General features: G+C 45.3%; 3 protein-coding genes across 4 annotated transcripts in view; 2 read left to right on the forward strand and 1 right to left on the reverse strand.

Moving 5' to 3' along the window:
- The window catches only part of LOC310987529 (uncharacterized protein), a 300,910-nt gene that overhangs the window by 69,478 nt on the left and 213,726 nt on the right, over positions 1 to 17,706 (forward strand). Inside the window, exons 14-15 of the mRNA XM_083973836.1 lie at positions 13,687 to 13,860; positions 14,411 to 14,584. Coding sequence (XP_083829962.1) covers positions 13,687 to 13,860; positions 14,411 to 14,584 — 348 coding nt within the window. The remainder of the gene's footprint in view (positions 1 to 13,686; positions 13,861 to 14,410; positions 14,585 to 17,706) is intronic.
- LOC310987593 (spatacsin-like) overlaps positions 1 to 17,706 on the reverse strand; it is a 59,421-nt gene that overhangs the window by 35,987 nt on the left and 5,728 nt on the right. The gene's annotated exons all lie outside the window — the stretch shown is intronic.
- Positions 879 to 12,120, forward strand: LOC310987250 (protein NLRC3-like; the record flags this gene model as incomplete). The annotated part of the gene is made up of 8 exons (XM_083973439.1): positions 879 to 902; positions 1,224 to 1,373; positions 3,033 to 3,158; positions 6,544 to 6,737; positions 6,995 to 7,257; positions 7,603 to 8,614; positions 9,563 to 9,636; positions 12,091 to 12,120. The coding sequence occupies exons 2-8, from the start codon at positions 1,243 to 1,245 to the stop codon at positions 12,118 to 12,120; spliced, it is 1,830 nt and encodes a 609-aa protein (XP_083829565.1). The 5' UTR covers positions 879 to 902; positions 1,224 to 1,242.

The following is a 17,706-nucleotide window of genomic DNA, read 5'->3' on the forward strand; positions in this document are numbered from 1 at the left end:
CACCAGCCGCCGCCTGCATCACCCCCCCTCCCACCCCTTCCCCTGCTGTTAGACCGGCCTCCCCACCCTTCCCATGGACCAGTCTGCCACCCAGTCCTCCCCCCCCCCCCCCCCCCCCCCCCCCCCCCCCTCACCGGAGGCTGCCTTCATCAACTCCTGCTAACATTTCCATATTTCGCACATTCTGTGACATAAACTGTAAACTGTCTTGTCTGTAACAACATCTATTGCACGTCTGTCCGTCCTGGGTGAGGGATCCCTCCTCTGTTGCTCACCCTGAGGTTTCTCCAATTTTTCCCTGTTAAAAGGGTTTTCCATGGAGTTTTTCCACAGTCGATGTGAGGGTCTAAGGACAGAGGATGTTGTTACGATGCCATGTAAAGCCCTTTGAGACAAACTGTTTGTAAAAACGGGCTATACAAATAATTGCCTTGCCTTGCCTTGCCTGGTAAAGAAACGTATCTATTTGTTACTTTATTTGCTGTTGCAATTACTTTATTTGCTGTTGCAATATACTGTATATACATAACATATTATATATATATATATATCTTTTTTTTTTTTTTTTTAATAAATGTACTATTCCATTATAAGTTTAAGTTACAACACTTAGTTCATATAAAATTGATGACAACATGTGTGATGAATAAGACAGAGAACAGACTGAGCTGTAACTTGTAGTGGAGTGTCTTTAAATCTCTCAGCAGCTCTTCTACCACAGCTGGATCTCAGCTCACTGTTTATTCATGGTGTCAGACTCGTGTTCAGTTTAAAGTTCATGGTGACAGAGGGAGGCTTTTGTGGTTTCCTGTAAAGGTAGAGTCAGGAAGTGAAGGTGAAGATGTTCAGACGCCATTTTAGAGTGAACGGAGCAGAAGGAGAGAAACTGAAGTCTGAGACGAGTGAGTGTCGACACAACATTATTATTATTATTATTATTGTTGTTGTTGTTGTTGTTGTTGTTGTTGTTCAGAGTGTGAGAGTCAGTTTGTCTGTGTGGACTGTGGAGGGAAGAAGAGTCAGACGTAGTCCGTACATACGTCAGCACATTGTCTCAGATTCACCTCCACACAACTTCTTCAAACTCACAACAAACATCAAAGGTCAAAGGTCACGGTGACTGGATAAACATGGATTTAATGTCAAAGTACTATTGTGTGTGTGTGTGTGTGTGTGTGTGTGTGTGTGTGTGTGTGTGTGTGTGTTACTGGTTTCCCTCTCAGACTGACTGAAGTCCTGAAGATGAGTGTTAATGAGGAGAAACAGGAGGACAGATCAAAGTCTCCAGGATCCATCTGTCTGTCCATGAAGAGTGACTGGTCCAAAGATGACCTTATTGACTTCAGTTCTGGACCTGGACCTTCAGACTCACAGTAAGAGACCTGATAAAAACCTGAACCTGTGTGTGATGTCACTGAGCAGGAAATTACTTCCTGGTTCTTATGTGTGTGTGTGTGTGTGTGTGTGTGTGTGTGTGTGTGTGTGTGTGTGTGTGTGTGTGTGTGTGTGTGTGTGTGTGTGTGTGTGTGTGTGTGTGTGTGTGTGTGTGTGTGATCCTGTGTAGAGCTGATGTGAGACAGATGTTCAGCAGCTGGACACTGATGACTGACTCTACACTGTTGTCTATGATGCTGCTGTGTTGCTTCCATCCTTCACTACAGTGTGTGGTGCTGAACACTGACGTCACTGGAGACTTCCCACAATGCATCTGTGATCAGAGAACTGATCAGTGATCAATGTGATGTGAATGAAAACATGTTTGTGTTTGCAGAGGTCAGAACTACAGACTGAGAGGAGAGTCTCCAGGATCCATCTGTCTGTCCATGAGGAGTGACTGGTCCAAAGATGACCTTATTGACTTCAGTCCTGAACCTGGACCTGGACCTGAACCTGGACCCCCCTGCTGGTCTGTGAGGAGTGACCGGTCCATGGGACATCGTCCAGGATTCAGTCCTGAATCTGCACCTGGACCCCCCTGCTGGTCTGTGAGGAGTGACCGGTCCATGGGACATCCTCCACTATTCAATCCTGGACCTGGACCTGGACCTGAACCCCCCTGCTGGTCTGTGAGGAGTGACCGGTCCATGGGACATCGTCCAGGATTCAGTCCTGAAACTGGACCTGGACTCCCCTGCTGGTCTGTGTGGAGTGACCGGTCCATGGGACATCGTCCAGGATTCAGTCCTGAATCTGCACCTGGACCCCGCTGCTGGTCTGTGAGGAGTGACCGGTCCATGGGACATCCTCCACTATTCAATCCTGGACCTGGACCTGGACCTGAACCCCCCTGCTGGTCTGTGAGGAGTGACCGGTCCATGGGACATCGTCCAGGATTCAGTCCTGAATCTGGACCTGGACCCCCCTGCTGGTCTGTGAGGAGTGACTGGTCCATGGGACAACCTCCACTATTCAATCCTGGACCTGGACCTGGACCCGGACCATCAGACACAAAGTAAGATACCTGGTACCAAGCTGTGAACTGATTGAACTGTTGCAGTTGAGGTCACTTCCTGTAGAGACAGAACTTCTTATCAGCTGATGAACCTGACAGTGATGTCCAGATGTCTCTGATTAAAGGTCTGTGTTGGACAGAGAGGAAATGGTTTTATAGTGAGCAGCTGTTGGAGGGAATCTCTGAACCTCCTTGTAAATGTAACTCTATGTCTCTGTGCTGCTGTGTTTCTAAAGAAAAGCTTCTTCAGTAGGAATCAGTGGAGTCCAGAAAAAGACAGACGGCGTAGAGGAAGAGCAGGACAGAGCAAATATTTAGTCTTGACCAAATATCAGAAAGCTGCTGTGATAAACCCTGAGAACTAAGACCGTCTCTCCTGAACTTAATTATTCAGGTGTTTGTTCTACACTGTGAACTTTATTGCTGTCATGTCAGTGATAGTGGTAGATATGGATCAGCTGCAGACATCGATCACCACTCTGAAACTTTTATTCAGGAAGTGATGAAATCAAATATTCACAGTTAAGAGAACTGATCAGTCATCAATGTGATGTGAATAAAAACATGTTTGTGTTTGCAGAGGTCAGAACCACAGACTGAGAGCAGAGTCTCCAGGATCCATCTGTCTGTCCATGAAGAATGACTGGTCCAGAGATAGTCCTCCGTGGTTTAGTCCTGAACCTGGACCTGGACCTTCAGAGTCACGGTAAGAGGAGGTTTCTACTGTAAACTGAGCTGAAGATGATTCAGTCATTAGACTCATGTGAAGGAAACAGAGAGAAACCAGGAACCAGATCCATCAGATTCTGAAGGTTCACAACAAACCTCAGAGACAGAAACATGCACACACACTCTGTCCATCAGACTGATGAAGCACAGCGTCCTCATGTTCCTGTGTCGTCAGCCTCAGTCAGTGTGAACGTTGCTGCACCAACACTTTAATGATCCACACGTCTGAGCCTTTAAACTGAAGTCACAGTAGAGTTTAAAGCAGCTGATACACACAGACTTTTATTTTGAAAAGTCAGGAACCAGACAGGAGTGATCAGTGTTTCCTGTTTCCTGTCTGTGACTGTCTGAGCTTCTCCACAACATGTAGTGAAGCTCAGGTGGAGCTGCTGAAGCTTCTGTTGTCAGCTTCAGTCTCCTCACACTGGATCAGAGCTCCAACACAGGTTGATTAGAGCCACACAGCACCGTCTGGATGAGGAGCTCATTGGTTTAAGGTCCCACATTATGAAAAACACGTTTTTTCTGGTCTCTACATATATAAACTGGTCCTCCCTGAGCCTACCAAGAATCCCTCCCTGAGCCTACCAAGAACGAGGAAAGCAAACGGGTCCTGCATCGACTCTGCAGCTGACCCACTGGTAAAACGGCGCTCATAGAGGCTCTTCAGACTCAATGCCTGTGGTGACGTAACGATGGGAGTGAGGACGGCTCCCTCTGCGCGAGAATACGCCTACCATGTCTGTTTGTATGGCTGAAGTGCACAGCAAAAAACTCCTGAGCTAAGTTGATGAAATACCGACCAATTTTAAGTCATAAAGTGGTAATAATCTTTTCCGTGTACAGTAACCATGCTATTAACAAAATAAAATTTATTGTAGACTGATCGGTTCATTGTAAAACATTTATTTATTTAGGCTACTTAAATGTGGTGATTTTAGTATGTAGCCCAGAGGCAGTCCTCCTCACTTTTCATTCAAACAAACTAATGCGACTGCCACAGTTGTTAAATTTCATCAATGAGACCAACATCAATCTCCTAAAAAGAATTAGTAACACTTTACTTGAAGGTATCATCATAAGAGTGACATGACACTGTCATAAGAGTGTCATGTCACTCTTATGACAGAGTGACATAGAGTGACTAACCCTAACCCCAACCCTAACCCTAACCACCTCGGGGGGGCAACCACTGGATGGACAGCGGCTGGACGATGCCACGCTGGACCGGGCGCCTTCTCCCGTCTCCCTTCCCACCTCCCCCTCTCTGCTGTCTCTTTTTCTTATCTCTTTTACATCTTACATGGTCATGATAGTGCGTAGGAGGGGACATGGGACTAACCTCCGTTGGCCCGTACCTTGCCCTGGTCTTCCCCAAACCTAGGCTGACGTTGGTCAGCTAGGGGGAGATCTTGTGTTGATTCTGACTTCACCTAACCTTAAACCCTAAAGGCTCATTTATGCTCCACGTACGGACGAAATTGTATGCGTCCGTTTCAAAGGTTGTTACCGTCACTGCCCACATACTTTCATGCTTCCTTTACGTTGGCATGGATGTTAACCAATACATCCACCAGGGGGCAGCTCAGAGTCAAATGTTTATGACAACAAACATGGCGACTATGGAGGAGATCTTGATAATGTACATCATGAATAAAAGAAGAAAATTTCGTTGTAAGAGGCGGTGGTAGTTCCTCACCAACTCGCACAGTTTCTCCTCGAAAAGTTCAGCCATCGCGTCTTCTTCTTCTTCTGGCTCACACTGGATCCAGGCTACGTATCGGGTAATGATAGCAACACCGCCCCCACGGTTTCCGGTGTTAATGCTCCGTTTGGTGCGTATCTGTAAGCTTTGTGGAAACGGACGAAAAACGGACGAAATGAACGCAGAGTACGGATGAAAGACTCCGTCTGTATGCGTATTTAACGTTGAGCATAAATGGGCCTTAAGATGTCACAGTCATGAATGTGTCATAAACATTATGTCAATGTCATAACGTTGTTATTAACTCATTGAGTGCCAACCACGTAATTTCTCGTTTTTCGTTCCCATGCGTTGAGTGCCAAAAACGAGATTTTTCGTTTTTTGCTTTTTTTTTAAATTATGAAAATAGACACTTTAATACACATTATATGTAAATTTGGGGACTCTACGACGAGGAGAACTGAAATAGATGACGATCAAAGTCACATGACAGCCCATGATCTGGAAGTTTTTTATCATAACTGGGCTTCTGCAAACGGAGTTCTGCAGCGCAGATGCAGCAGCTGCTCTGCTCTCACCTGCGCTGCTGCTCCAGCTGCTCGAGCTGCTCGGAGCAGAAACAGGAAGCTCTCAGCCGACTGTCCCGCCCGGTCTTCATCTGGAGCAACACCGTGTCCTCCCCAAAGTCCTCCCGCGGTAAAATCTGATGGTCACTGGGCCAAAGCAGACCGGCATCACCGACCCGTACCACAGAAGGACCGCGACCACCGGCGGGACCGGTCTTCCCGAGCCGCGTTGGCCGACTGACCCTCACGTTCCGCGGTGAGAAGCTGTGACACGGCACGGTGCGTCTGTGTTATTGTTGTTTAGTGGCGCCCCCCCCCGCCCCCGATGGTGGTTTTGTGAATAGAACAACAATTGTTGTATATATTTATCTTATACAAGCCCTTTGATCCAGAAATGCGAATGTCAGAAGAGCGACAGGCACAAACAGAGCACCTTTCGTAGAAACAAACGGTTTGTGGCCACTTGACGCATTAAGTTAAACCTTTCAATTGAGCCACAGTATGTGTTGGTGGCAATAATATAGAATACACTGTGGCTCTACAAAAATCGTCAAAAATGGTCTAAATTGCCGGTACACTTGACTAAAACTTTGGAAAGGAGCGCGGCACTCAATGAGTTAAGTGTCATTCAGATTACCCTAACCCTATAAACCCGAATGACATAACAAGGTAACCCGATGTATGAATGCCTTATGAAGTTGCTGTTGTCATGTATGTATTACGAACACCTTATAAACGGTGAATGAGTTATGCACTAACCCCTCAAGTAAAGTGTTACCAAAGAATTTAACCAGCCAGCGGTACACCTCTAAAAGTGTGCCGATAAGTTACTTGGCTCATTTTCTCCCCCGTGATGATGACGGAGGTTGGCCCCGGCCGAGTCCAGATTTGAGGTCAACAGATAAACAGAGACAGAAACCAGACGAGTTCAGGACCAGGTCTTCATTCAGCTTGTCTCTCTACACTCGTCTTCCTCTACTTTCTCTCTCTCTGCTCCTCTGCTTACTGAAACCCCGCCCCCTCAAGGAGGTTAACCAATCAGAGCACATATGGGCATGTGACATATTGTTGATCCAGAAATGTCTTGACAGGAGGAAGAGGAGTGGTGTCTCTGTGGACCAGCAGCTGTCCTGCTGTGGTCTCTGTCAGGACGTCCTGAAGGATCCAGTCTCCACCAGCTGTCAACACTGGTTCTGCAGACAGTGCTTCACCTCAGACTGGGACCAGTCTGGTTCTTCAGGACCCCCCTCCTGTCCCCAGTGTGGACAAAGACCCAGAACCAGAGGTGAGCTGCAGACAGCCAATCAGAGCAGCTGTGGACAAAGTGAGACTGAACATCTGTCTGCTGATGTGGTCATTTGTGAAAGCAGGACCTGTTGTTTTCTCCAGAGTCATTGTTCCATCACACAGCACTGACATTTAAGATGATGATTCAAACCTTCTCTTTGTTGTCTGTAGTTTTTCTGTAGCTGATGAAAATAATCTGATCAGATTATCAGACTCTCTGTCTTCAGTCTGACTCTGTCTCTTGTCTCTCAGCAGATGGTGGTCTGCAGGAGGTTTTAGATCAACATAAGATCAGTCTGAGGAGCAGATGTGAACGAGTGACTGAAGGAACTGAGGGAACAGGAAGTGGAACCCTCCTCAACAGGATCTACACTGAGCTCTACATCACAGAGGGACAGAGTGAAGAGGTTAATACCCAACATGAGGTGAGACAGCTGGAGACAACGTCCAAGAAGAAGACCCTCCATGACACTACAATCAAGTGCAATGACATCTTTAAAGACTTACCTGTCCAACAGAGAGAGGACATCTCTACGGTCTCACCTGTCCAACAGAGAGAGGACGTCTCTACAGTCTCACCTGTCCAACAGAGGGACAAAGTCTTTGACAACTTTTTTGTCGAAATGAGACACAAGTTCTCTAAATATTTGCATCTCCAACAGAAAGAGGACGTCTCTACAGTCTCACCTGTCCAACAGAGGGACAAAGTCTTTGACAACTTTTTTGTCAAAATGAGACACAAGTTCTCTAAATCTATGCATGATGTCTCTACGGTCTCACCTGTCCAACAGAGAGAAGACGTCTCTATAGTCTCACCTGTCCAACAGAGAGAGGACGTCTCTACGGTCTCACCTGTCCACCAGAGACCCATCAGAGTGGTTCTGACCAACGGCGTCGCTGGCGTTGGAAAAACCGTCTCGGTGCAGAAGTTCACTCTGGACTGGGCCGAGGGCTTGGAGAACCAAGATGTCAGTCTGCTGGTTCTGCTTTCGTTCAGGGAGCTGAACCTGATCAGAGATCAGCGGTTGAGTCTTCTCAGGCTGCTCCATGTTTTCCATCCAACATTACAGAAGGTCACAGCAGAGCAGCTGGCTGTCTGTAAACTTCTCTTCATCTTTGACGGCCTGGATGAAAGCCGACTGTCACTGGACTTCAACAACAGGGAGGTTGTGTCTGATGTCACACAGACGTCATCAGTCAACGTGCTGCTGACAAACCTCATCCAGGGGAATCTGCTTCCCTCGGCTCTGGTCTGGATCACCTCCAGACCTGCAGCAGCCAATCAGATCCCTCCTACATGTGTTGACAGGGTAACAGAGGTCCGAGGCTTCACTGACGCCCAGATGGAGGAGTACTTCAGGAGGAGGTCCAGTGATGAAGATCTGTCCAGAAGAATCATCTCACACATCAAGACGTCCAGGACCCTCCACATCATGTGTCAAGTCCCGGTCTTCTGCTGGATCAGTGCTACAGTTCTGGAGCACATGTTGACCACAGACCAGAGAGGAGAGCTGCCCAAGACCACGACTGACCTGTTCTCACACTTCCTGCTGGTCCAGACAAAGAGGAAGAAGAACAAGTACGGTGAAGGACATGAGACGAGTCCACAGGAGCTGACGGAGGCCGACAGGGAAGATCTCCTGAAGCTGGGGAAGCTGGCGTTTGAACAGCTGGTAGAAGGAAATATCATGTTCTACCAAGAAGACCTGGAGCAGTGTGGTCTGGATGTCACAGAGGCCTCGGTGAACTCAGGACTCTGTACTGAGATCTTCAAAAAAGAGAGTGTGATCTTCCAGAAAACAGTCTACTGCTTTGTTCATCTGAGTGTTCAGGAGTTTCTGGCTGCATTCTATGTTTTAAACTGTTTCATCAACTGTGGCTTGTCTTCAGAAGAAGAAGAAGAAGAAGAAGAAGAAGAAGAAGAAGAAGAAGAAGAAGAAGAAGAAGAAGAAGAAGGAGGAGGAGGAGGAGGAGGAGGACAATTTCCTGATAATGGCAGAGATTTAACCCTGGATGTCTGCCTGCAGAATGCCATGCAAAAATCCCTCAAAAGTAGAAATGGTCACCTGGACCTGTTTGTTCGCTTCCTTCATGGCCTCTCTCTGGAGTCCAACCAGAGGCTGTTAGGAGGTCTGCTGGGTCAGACAGACAACAGTCCAGAAACCATCCAGAGAACCATCAACAACCTGAAGGAGATGAAGACTGATTACATCTCTCCTGACAGAAGCATCAACATCTTCCACTGTCTGACGGAGATGAAGGACCAGTCGGTTCATCAGCAGATCCAACAGTTCCTCAAGTCAGAGAACAGATCAAAGAAACTCTCTGATATCCAGTGTTCAGCTCTGGCCTACATGCTGCAGATGTCAGAGCAGGTTCTGGACGAGTTGGACCTGGAGAAGTACAACACATCAGCTCAGGGACAACAGAGACTGATCCCAGCTGTGAGGAACTGCAGGAAGGCTCGGTGAGTCCAGACATGATCAATATAATTATTGATCTGTAGTTTAGATCAATAGTTCACATAAACAGAGTTTTTGAAAACATTAGGTAAGGGATAATATAGAGTGAGCAGGCTTTGCTTCAGGGTCCCGTCCATCCTGTGAGAGTGATGAGGATCATTGTGTCCTGTCAAACTCAGTCAGAGAAGATGAGCTGAAGCTCAGATGTTCATCACATCATCACGTCCTGTCATCAGATTCATCAACTGTGTTTTTACTGCAGCTTTCATCTGATTTGATTCTGACACATTTGATATTTTCTCTCTTCACAGACTTGTTCATTGTAAACTCTCAGTGAGTGAGTGTGAAATCGTGGCTTCAGCTCTGAAGTCCAACCCCTCCCACCTGACACGACTGGACCTGCGTGACAACTACCTGGGTGGTTCATCAGTGAAGGTTCTGAGTGCTGGACTGGAGAGTCCAAACTGTCGACTGGAGACTCTGGGGTGAGTTCACTGACTTGACCTGGTGGACTTTTGTCTGTGTTCAGTTCAAATGTGTGAAGTTAAGTTTGAAGCAGCAACTGATAGTGACTCCATATTACTGCAGCTGGTAGAAGGTGAAGGGTCAGAGACAGCGGCGCCGGATTCATTTTAGAGGTGGGGGGGCCATGGAGGTTGGGTTGTCACGGGACTTAGATTTAAGTACTCACTGTCGGTGCAATAGTCATAGCGTCCGGCCGTGATGCGTACCAGCATAATGCGTAACCCCCTCCCCCGCTAGCGTCCCAGACCGTCATACCGTAACTTCTCAAAAAAAAAAAAAAAAGCTACTCCGGTCTCCTGTGCTGGTCTGCCTGCAGGTTTGAGCAAATAAAATATGAATACACCTCTTAAAGCCCGTTTGAGTAGTTTCTATAAACTACTAGGTTCTCAAAGACCTGACCCGGTCCGATCCAGGTGTTGAAGCCTGGACATGATGCTGCCGGACTCACGAGCAGTCTCTCGGCTGGACCACGGCAAAAAAAAAAAAAAGCCCGTGGTCCGACCTGACCCAATTTTTAATCAGAATTTTAATAATAGAAAACATCATTTGTGAATTTGAGATCTCTAAAATATTAGTAATGTTACTTTTACCATGTATTTAGTTTTTCTGTAGGTAAATTTACCATCATGGATCAAGCAGAAAATCAGCCTTTGTAAAAGCCGAAGTAACAGTTTATGAGCACTCAGGTCTGTGGCGCATCAGTCTGCAGCGGCTACTTTTCACCTCTTATTCTTGTCATTCATGTTTTAATAACAATAACAATGTTTAAGGCCAACGCCTGCTAAGACAGACGTTTGGACTTTATGTAGCTAAATAACTTTTTCTCCAGTCCGTGACTCACTTCATGAAGACAGCTGTTATAGACCACTCGGGCCAGCTGTGGTCACAGGAGTTACAATGTTTCCATTTTCGCGCGTCTCTTCTTTTTCTCACAAGTTATGGTTTTTACTGGCAAAAACGAACCAGTTAGAAATGAATAAAGGAAAAGAAAAACTAATATCCAGGAGACTTTGTCCCGTCCTCAGGACGTGAGTGAGGGAGGATCAGCTGGTGGCGGTTAAGAGATGTCTGTCACATCAGCTGCACATCTGTCAGCAGGTCCGCTTGACCGCTCCACACACACTTCACAAACTTTAGGATGAATAAACTAGATGTTGATTTTGTAAACAGACAGTGACATGTTGGAAATAAGCAGACACCATACTCGCCCTCGTTAATATTGATTATTGAATTACGTAACGTCATAAATCTCTCGCCGCTGTAGTCCGGTTCATCACCTGTCTGTGGGTGTGTAGGCGACGTCATCTCCAGGTGAAACAACTGTAACAACTGTAAAACACCTGGAATTGATAATAACTAAAGGTATATCACCAAAGCTGAACTAGGCTATTAACACATCCTAATCAGGTTAATTCATCTTTTCCTCACATTTTTTCAAAGTAAACTTCCCTTCGCTCACCGGCAGAGCAGAAGTTGCACTTTCTGAGATGGTGCACTAGGTCCACAGTGTTTGTGGATGCAGCCTACAGGATGAGAAGGTGACGAAGGTGAAGGTGACACTGCTCGGACATTAATAAGCGGAGGGAGGACGACGGAAGCTGGAGAAGCTCCGCTCAGCTGTGCATTCACGTGGCCAGAGAGACTTGAATTGGGACTATTTACTGAGCGGTATTACAGGCAGAGTAGGATTTGATTTAAAATGAAAGATTATTCTATGTTTTACTGGTTTATTTCATTTGATGTGGGTGGGACCGGGGGAATTATTGAAACCGGGATAGCGGCCTATGGTAATCAGTGACCGGTAGAGAAGGGCAGGGGCGGAAAGTGGGGGGGCCAATGGCCCCTTGGCCCCCCCCCCCATTCCGGCGCCATTGGTCAGAGGTCACACAGAGGTCAGTGTGATGATGATGATGATGATGATGATGATGATGGTGATGATGATGATGATGATGATGATGATGAGATGCTCTCAGATTAAGCTGCTAACAGAACAGCCGGATCAGCCACTGTAGCTGAAGCTGAGCAGATGTGATGTAGATCTGAGTTTTCCCTCTTTGCTTGGTTCAGGGTCAAAGGTCAAAGCAGCTTCCCAGTGTGAGAGGTCAGGTTAAAGTCCTGTAGCTCAGAGAACAGTGTTGGTTTGATGATCCCACTGTGGAGACACTGAGGCTCATGAACATCAACACTGGGCTCCACAGGAAGGAAGCTTCAGCTCATGGTCACATGACATTAAAGGAGTTTACTTCCTGTCCACAATGTCTGTGAAGCAACCTCTGGTCACATGACTCCACTGTCAGTGAGGGGTCAGAGGTCAGCTTCAGACAGTGGACAGTTTCTTCTGAGCCACTGTGACTGTGTCTACAGCCTCTGGACCTGAAGCTTCTTCAGCTCTGAACAGATGATGAGACAATGAATGCTGTCAACAAGGAGCTTTGTCCTCAACTCACTGCTTTTATTCTTTATTCAGATTGAGGAGCTGTAGTTTGTCAGCGATCAGCTGTTCTTCTCTGGGCTCAGCTCTGAAGTCCAACCCCTCCCACCTGAGACACCTGGACCTGAGCCACAACTACTACCTGCAGGATTCAGGAATGAAGGATCTGAGTGGTTTTCTGGAGAGTCCAGACTGTAGACTGGAGAGTCTGGGGTCAGTTCACTGACTGTTACTGTTGTAGATCTTAGATCTTTGATCCACAACTGAACCTGATTGATCTTCACTCAGAACTTGAATCATTGACTTTGATGTCACGAATGAAGGACGTTTGAAATAGTTGTCTAACACTTTACAATAACCATTGTTTATAAATGGTAAATAGACCATTTATAAATGGTAAACAGATCGTTTACTAATGTTTAATCATCATTTATAAACAGCATGTAGACCAATTATAAATGGTAAATAGATAAGTTATTAATGTTTAACCATAACTTATATTTGGCAAATAGGTAGTTTATTTATGTAAGTTAATAGTTAATTTACCATTAACAAGAAATTAAATTATGATTAATAATGTTTATTAATTATTAATGGACTATTTATTAAATGTTTATATAAGGTTTAAATGTTGGTTGTAGGACATCTATAAAGATTAAAATGTGTATCAGTGGCACTTTGTAAATGGGTAATATTTGGTTTATAAACCATCTATAAACATTACTTAGATGGTTATTGTATAGTTGCAACATATGTTTGTAATACTTTGTAAACGATTAACAATTGGTTTATAAACCACCTATAAACATTACTTAGATGGTTATTGTAAAGTGGCGACTTATGTTAATAATTATTTAAATGATTAATACGTAGTTTGTACTGAAAATCATCAAGTGACATTTATTTGACTTCTTTTAATGGTGATCTATAACAGAGTGATTATTTTTTGCAAAAGAATAGGGTCTGATCATCGTATTGAACACATTTATGAACAGAGTCAATAACATGCAACACTGTACCACAGGCGAAAATGGTGGGATTACAACACAACAATGACAACGTAATTTTAAATTTGATGATTAAATTTGAATTGATGATACAATATTCAGGCACACTGCACTTTAAAATTCAAGGGATAGTTCACCCAAAATTCAAATTTCACTCATTATCTACTCCCCCTCATGTGGACTAAGGGCTGGGAGAAGTTTCAGAGTCATCTGTGCCTTCTCAGAGTTACAGCGGGGCTCCATGCAGCACTGCACGTCCATATGACAGTAGCGAACAGGGCTCACTTTTCTTTGTCCAAAAAGACACACCAAAAAACATCCAAATACCTCCATAGTGCTCATCTGTAATGTCCCTGATGAATATGTGCTGACATGTGGATGATGTGTGTAGAAGGCCACATGATGATGATCCACAACAACACAAGGACAAAGTCCCTCTACTCATTCATACACTGATCATTGATCAGGACACATCTGATCAATCGTCAATCATTTCATCTTCTTCTTTTATTCTTTATTCAGATTGGAGCTCTGCAGTTTGTCAGAAATCAGCTGTTCTTCTCTGGGCTCAGCTCTGAAGTCCAACCCCTCCCACCTGAGACTCCTGGACCTGAGCCACAACAAGCTGCAGGATTCAGGAGTGAAGGATCTGAGTGGTTTTCTGGAGAGTCCAGACTGTAGACTGGAGACTCTGAGGTCAGTTCACTGACTGTTACTGTTGTAGATCTTAGATGTTTGATCCACAACTGAACCTGATTGATCTTCACTCAGAACTTGAATCATTGACTTTGATGTCACGAATGAAGGACGTTTGAAATCGTTGTTGTCTCATGTTTCCACTTGTTCTTCTCTCACACTGACAATGACTCTTCACTTTCAACTCATTTCACTCAATCTGATCAATAATCAATGATCTGATCACTGCAGGTGTGTGTGTGTGTGTGTGTGTGTGTGGTCCTGGATCATGTCTGGACCTTTAACCTTTGATCCAGTTCAGTCCTGAATCAGAGAGATGTAGTCCAACAGGTATTGATCAGATATTGATTGTATATTGACAGACTGATCTGAGGTCAGCAGCAGCTGATGAATCTGTGCTGACATGTGGATGATGTGTGTAGAAGGCCACATGATGATGATCCACAACAACACAAGGACAAAGTCCCTCTACTCATTTACACACTGATCATTGATCAGGACACATCTGATCAATCATCAATCATGTAATCTTATTTTATTCTTTATTCAGATTGGAGGACTGCAGTTTGTCAGAGATCAGCTGTTCTTCTCTGGTCTCAGCTCTGAAGTACAACCCCTCCCACCTGAGAGAACTGGACCTGAGCTGGAACGAGCTGCAGGATTCAGGAGTGAAGGGTCTGAGTGGTTTTCTGGAGAGTCCAGACTGTAGACTGGAGACTCTGAGGTCAGTTCACTGACTGTTACTGTTGTAGATCTTAGATCTTTGATCCACAACTGAACCTGATTGATCTTCACTCAGAACTTGAATCATTGACTTTGATGTCACGAATGAAGGACGTTTGAAATAGTTGTTGTCTCATGTTTCCAGTTGTTCTTCTCTCACACTGACAATGACTCTTCACTTTCAGCTCATTTCACTCAGTCTGATCAATAATCAATGATCTAATCACTGCAGGTGTGTGTGTGGTCCTGGATCAGGTCTGGACCTTTAACCTTTGATCCAGTTCAGTCCTGAATCAGAGAGTTGTAGTCAGTGTTTAGTCCAACAGGTATTGATCAGATACTGATTGTATATTGACAGACTGATCTGAGGTCAGCAGCAGCTGATGAATCTGTGCTGACATGTGGATGATGTGTGTAGAAGGCCACATGATGATGATCCACAACAACACAAGGACAAAGTCCCTCTACTCATTTATACACTGATCATTCAGGACACATCTGATCAATCATCAATCATTTCATCTTCTTCTTTTATTCTTTATTCAGATTGAACTACTGCAGTTTTTCAGAAATCAGCGGTTCTTCTCTGGTCTCAGCTCTGAAGTCCTACCCCTCCCATCTGAGACTCCTGGGCCTGAGTGGAAACAACAACCTGAGCTCTTTTGCTCTGCAGCAGCTTCATGATCTTGTGAAGAGTCCAGACTTTCGACTGGAGACTCTGGAGTGGGTCTGATCTGTAGCTGTTTCCACAGCTGATGACTGTGGGAGTGAAATCAACTGTAAAATTCAGCAGATGACACCATAGTGGTAGGCCTAATCCACAACAATGACGAGACGGCCTACCTGGAGGAGGTTAGGAGCCTGACACAGTGGTGTCAGAGAAACAATCTCCACCTGAATGTCAGCAAGACTAAAGAAATGTTGGTGGACTTTGGGAGGAAACTGGTGTGGGACTACACTCCCTTATCCATCGATGGGACTCCTGTGGAGAGGGTGGATAGGCAAGGCAAGGCAATGCAATTTTTCCCGCCCGGTCTTCATCTCGAGCAACGCCGTGTCCTCCCGCGGTAAAATGTGATGGTCTCTGGGCCAAAGCAGACCGGCACCACCAACCCGTACCACAGAAGAACCGCGACCACCGGTGGGGCCGGTGTTCCCGACCTGCTTTGGCCGAGAGACCATCACATTCCGCGGCGAGAGGCTGTGACACACGGCACGGTGCGTCTGTGTTATTGTTGTTTAGTGGCGCCCCCCCGCCCCCGATGGTGGTTTTGTGAATAGAACAACAATTTGTTGTATATTTATCTTACACAAGCCCTTTGATCCAGAAATGCAAGAGTCAGAAGAGCGACAGGCACAACAGAGCACCTTTCATAAAAGACGCTGTATCTCCTTTTCTAGAAAAAAAGCAGGGATTTTGATGAAAACCGGCCATGTTTATCTTGAGTTTTCTCAGGAACAGAGGCACGTAGAAACAAACGGTTTGTGGCCATTTGAAGCAGAAAGTTTCACCTTTCAAATGAGCCATAGTATGTGTTGGTGGCAATAATATAGAATACACTGTGGCTCTACAAAAATCGTCAAAAATGGTCTAAATTGCCAGTACACTTGACTAAAACTTTGGAGAAGAGCGCGGCACTCATTGAGTTAAGAGCCTAATAAGTCAGTAGAAGGATTTTGAAGTCTATTCTAAATCCTACAGGAAGCCAGTGGAGAGAAGCTAAAGTGAGGGTCTAAGGACAGAGGATGTTGCTACGATGCCATGTAAAGCCCTTTGAGACAAACTGTTTGTAAAAACGGGCTACACAAATAAAATTGCCTTGCCTTGCCTTGCCTAAAGTGGGAGAGATGTGTTCTCTCTTCCTAACTCCCGTCAAAACCCTCGCTGCGGCATTCTGGACCACCTGGAGACTCTTTAGAGAGTTTTTCGGACATCCTGACAGGAGAGAGTTACAGTAGTCCAGCCTAGAAGTGATAAATGCATGCACTAGTTTCTCAGCATCACTCTGGGAAAGGATATTCCTAATCTTAGCGATACTGCGCAGATGGAAGAAGGCCGTCCTAGTCACATGTTTTATGTGGGAGCTGAAGGAAAGGTCCTGGTCAAAAATGACTCCAAGGTTCCTCGCGGTTGTACTCGGGGTCAGGGTGATGCTATCTAGAGTAGCGATCTGATTAGAGAAAGTGTCCCTGAGATGTTTAGGTCCAAACACGATGACCTCAGTTTTATCTGAATTCAGTAGCAAGAAGTTAGAGGACATCCAGGATTTAATGTATTTCAGGCAGTCTTGCAGATTGATGAGGCAGCTTCTGTCACCTGGCTCCATGGACAAGTAGAGTTGCGTATCATCCGCACAACAGTGAAAATTGATTGAGTGCTTCCGGATGTCGATGGTGTCGAATGCAGCACTGATGTCCAAAAGTAAAAGTACAGAGACGAGACCTCTGTCTGAAGCTATAAGAAGATCATTAGAGACTTTGACCAGTGCTGTTTCAGTACTAAGGTGTTCTCTGAATCCAGATTGGAAAGCTTCAAAGAGCATTTAAGTACCTCGTTGTCCAGATCACAAATGATCTGACTTGGTCTACCCACCTTGATATTGTGGAAAAGAAAGCAAGACAGAGACTGCACCATCTAAGGAGGCTGAAGAAATTCAGAGCATCCAAAACAGTCCTGCGTAGCTTCTACTCCTCCTGACTGGGAACATCACCACCTGGTACGGTAACACCACCATACAGGACAGAGTGGCTCTGCAAAGAGTGGTACATTCAGCTGAACGTACCATAGTTGAGCATCTTCCCAATTTATGGGACATGTACCTCAAAACGTGCATGGCCAAAACCACCAGAATCCTGCGAGACCCCAGCCATCCAGGTTATGGACTGTTCTCTCCACTCCCCTCAGGGAAAAGACTCTGCACACTGGCAGCAAAAATTGAGAGACTTAGGAAGAGTTTCTTCCCTCAGGCTGTCCGGTATCACAATGCACTTTGAGGCACTATGCACTTTTATATTTATACACATATACAGTACATAATAAACTTCTATCCCCCGCCCCCTCCACATTTAATGTATTTTATGTTGTTAATGTTTCCTTTTATCAGTATTGTGTGTCTATTTTTG

This window comes from Trachurus trachurus (genome assembly GCF_905171665.1).
Source record: "Trachurus trachurus genome assembly, chromosome: 6".
In the NCBI taxonomy this organism is placed as follows: domain Eukaryota; kingdom Metazoa; phylum Chordata; class Actinopteri; order Carangiformes; family Carangidae; genus Trachurus; species Trachurus trachurus.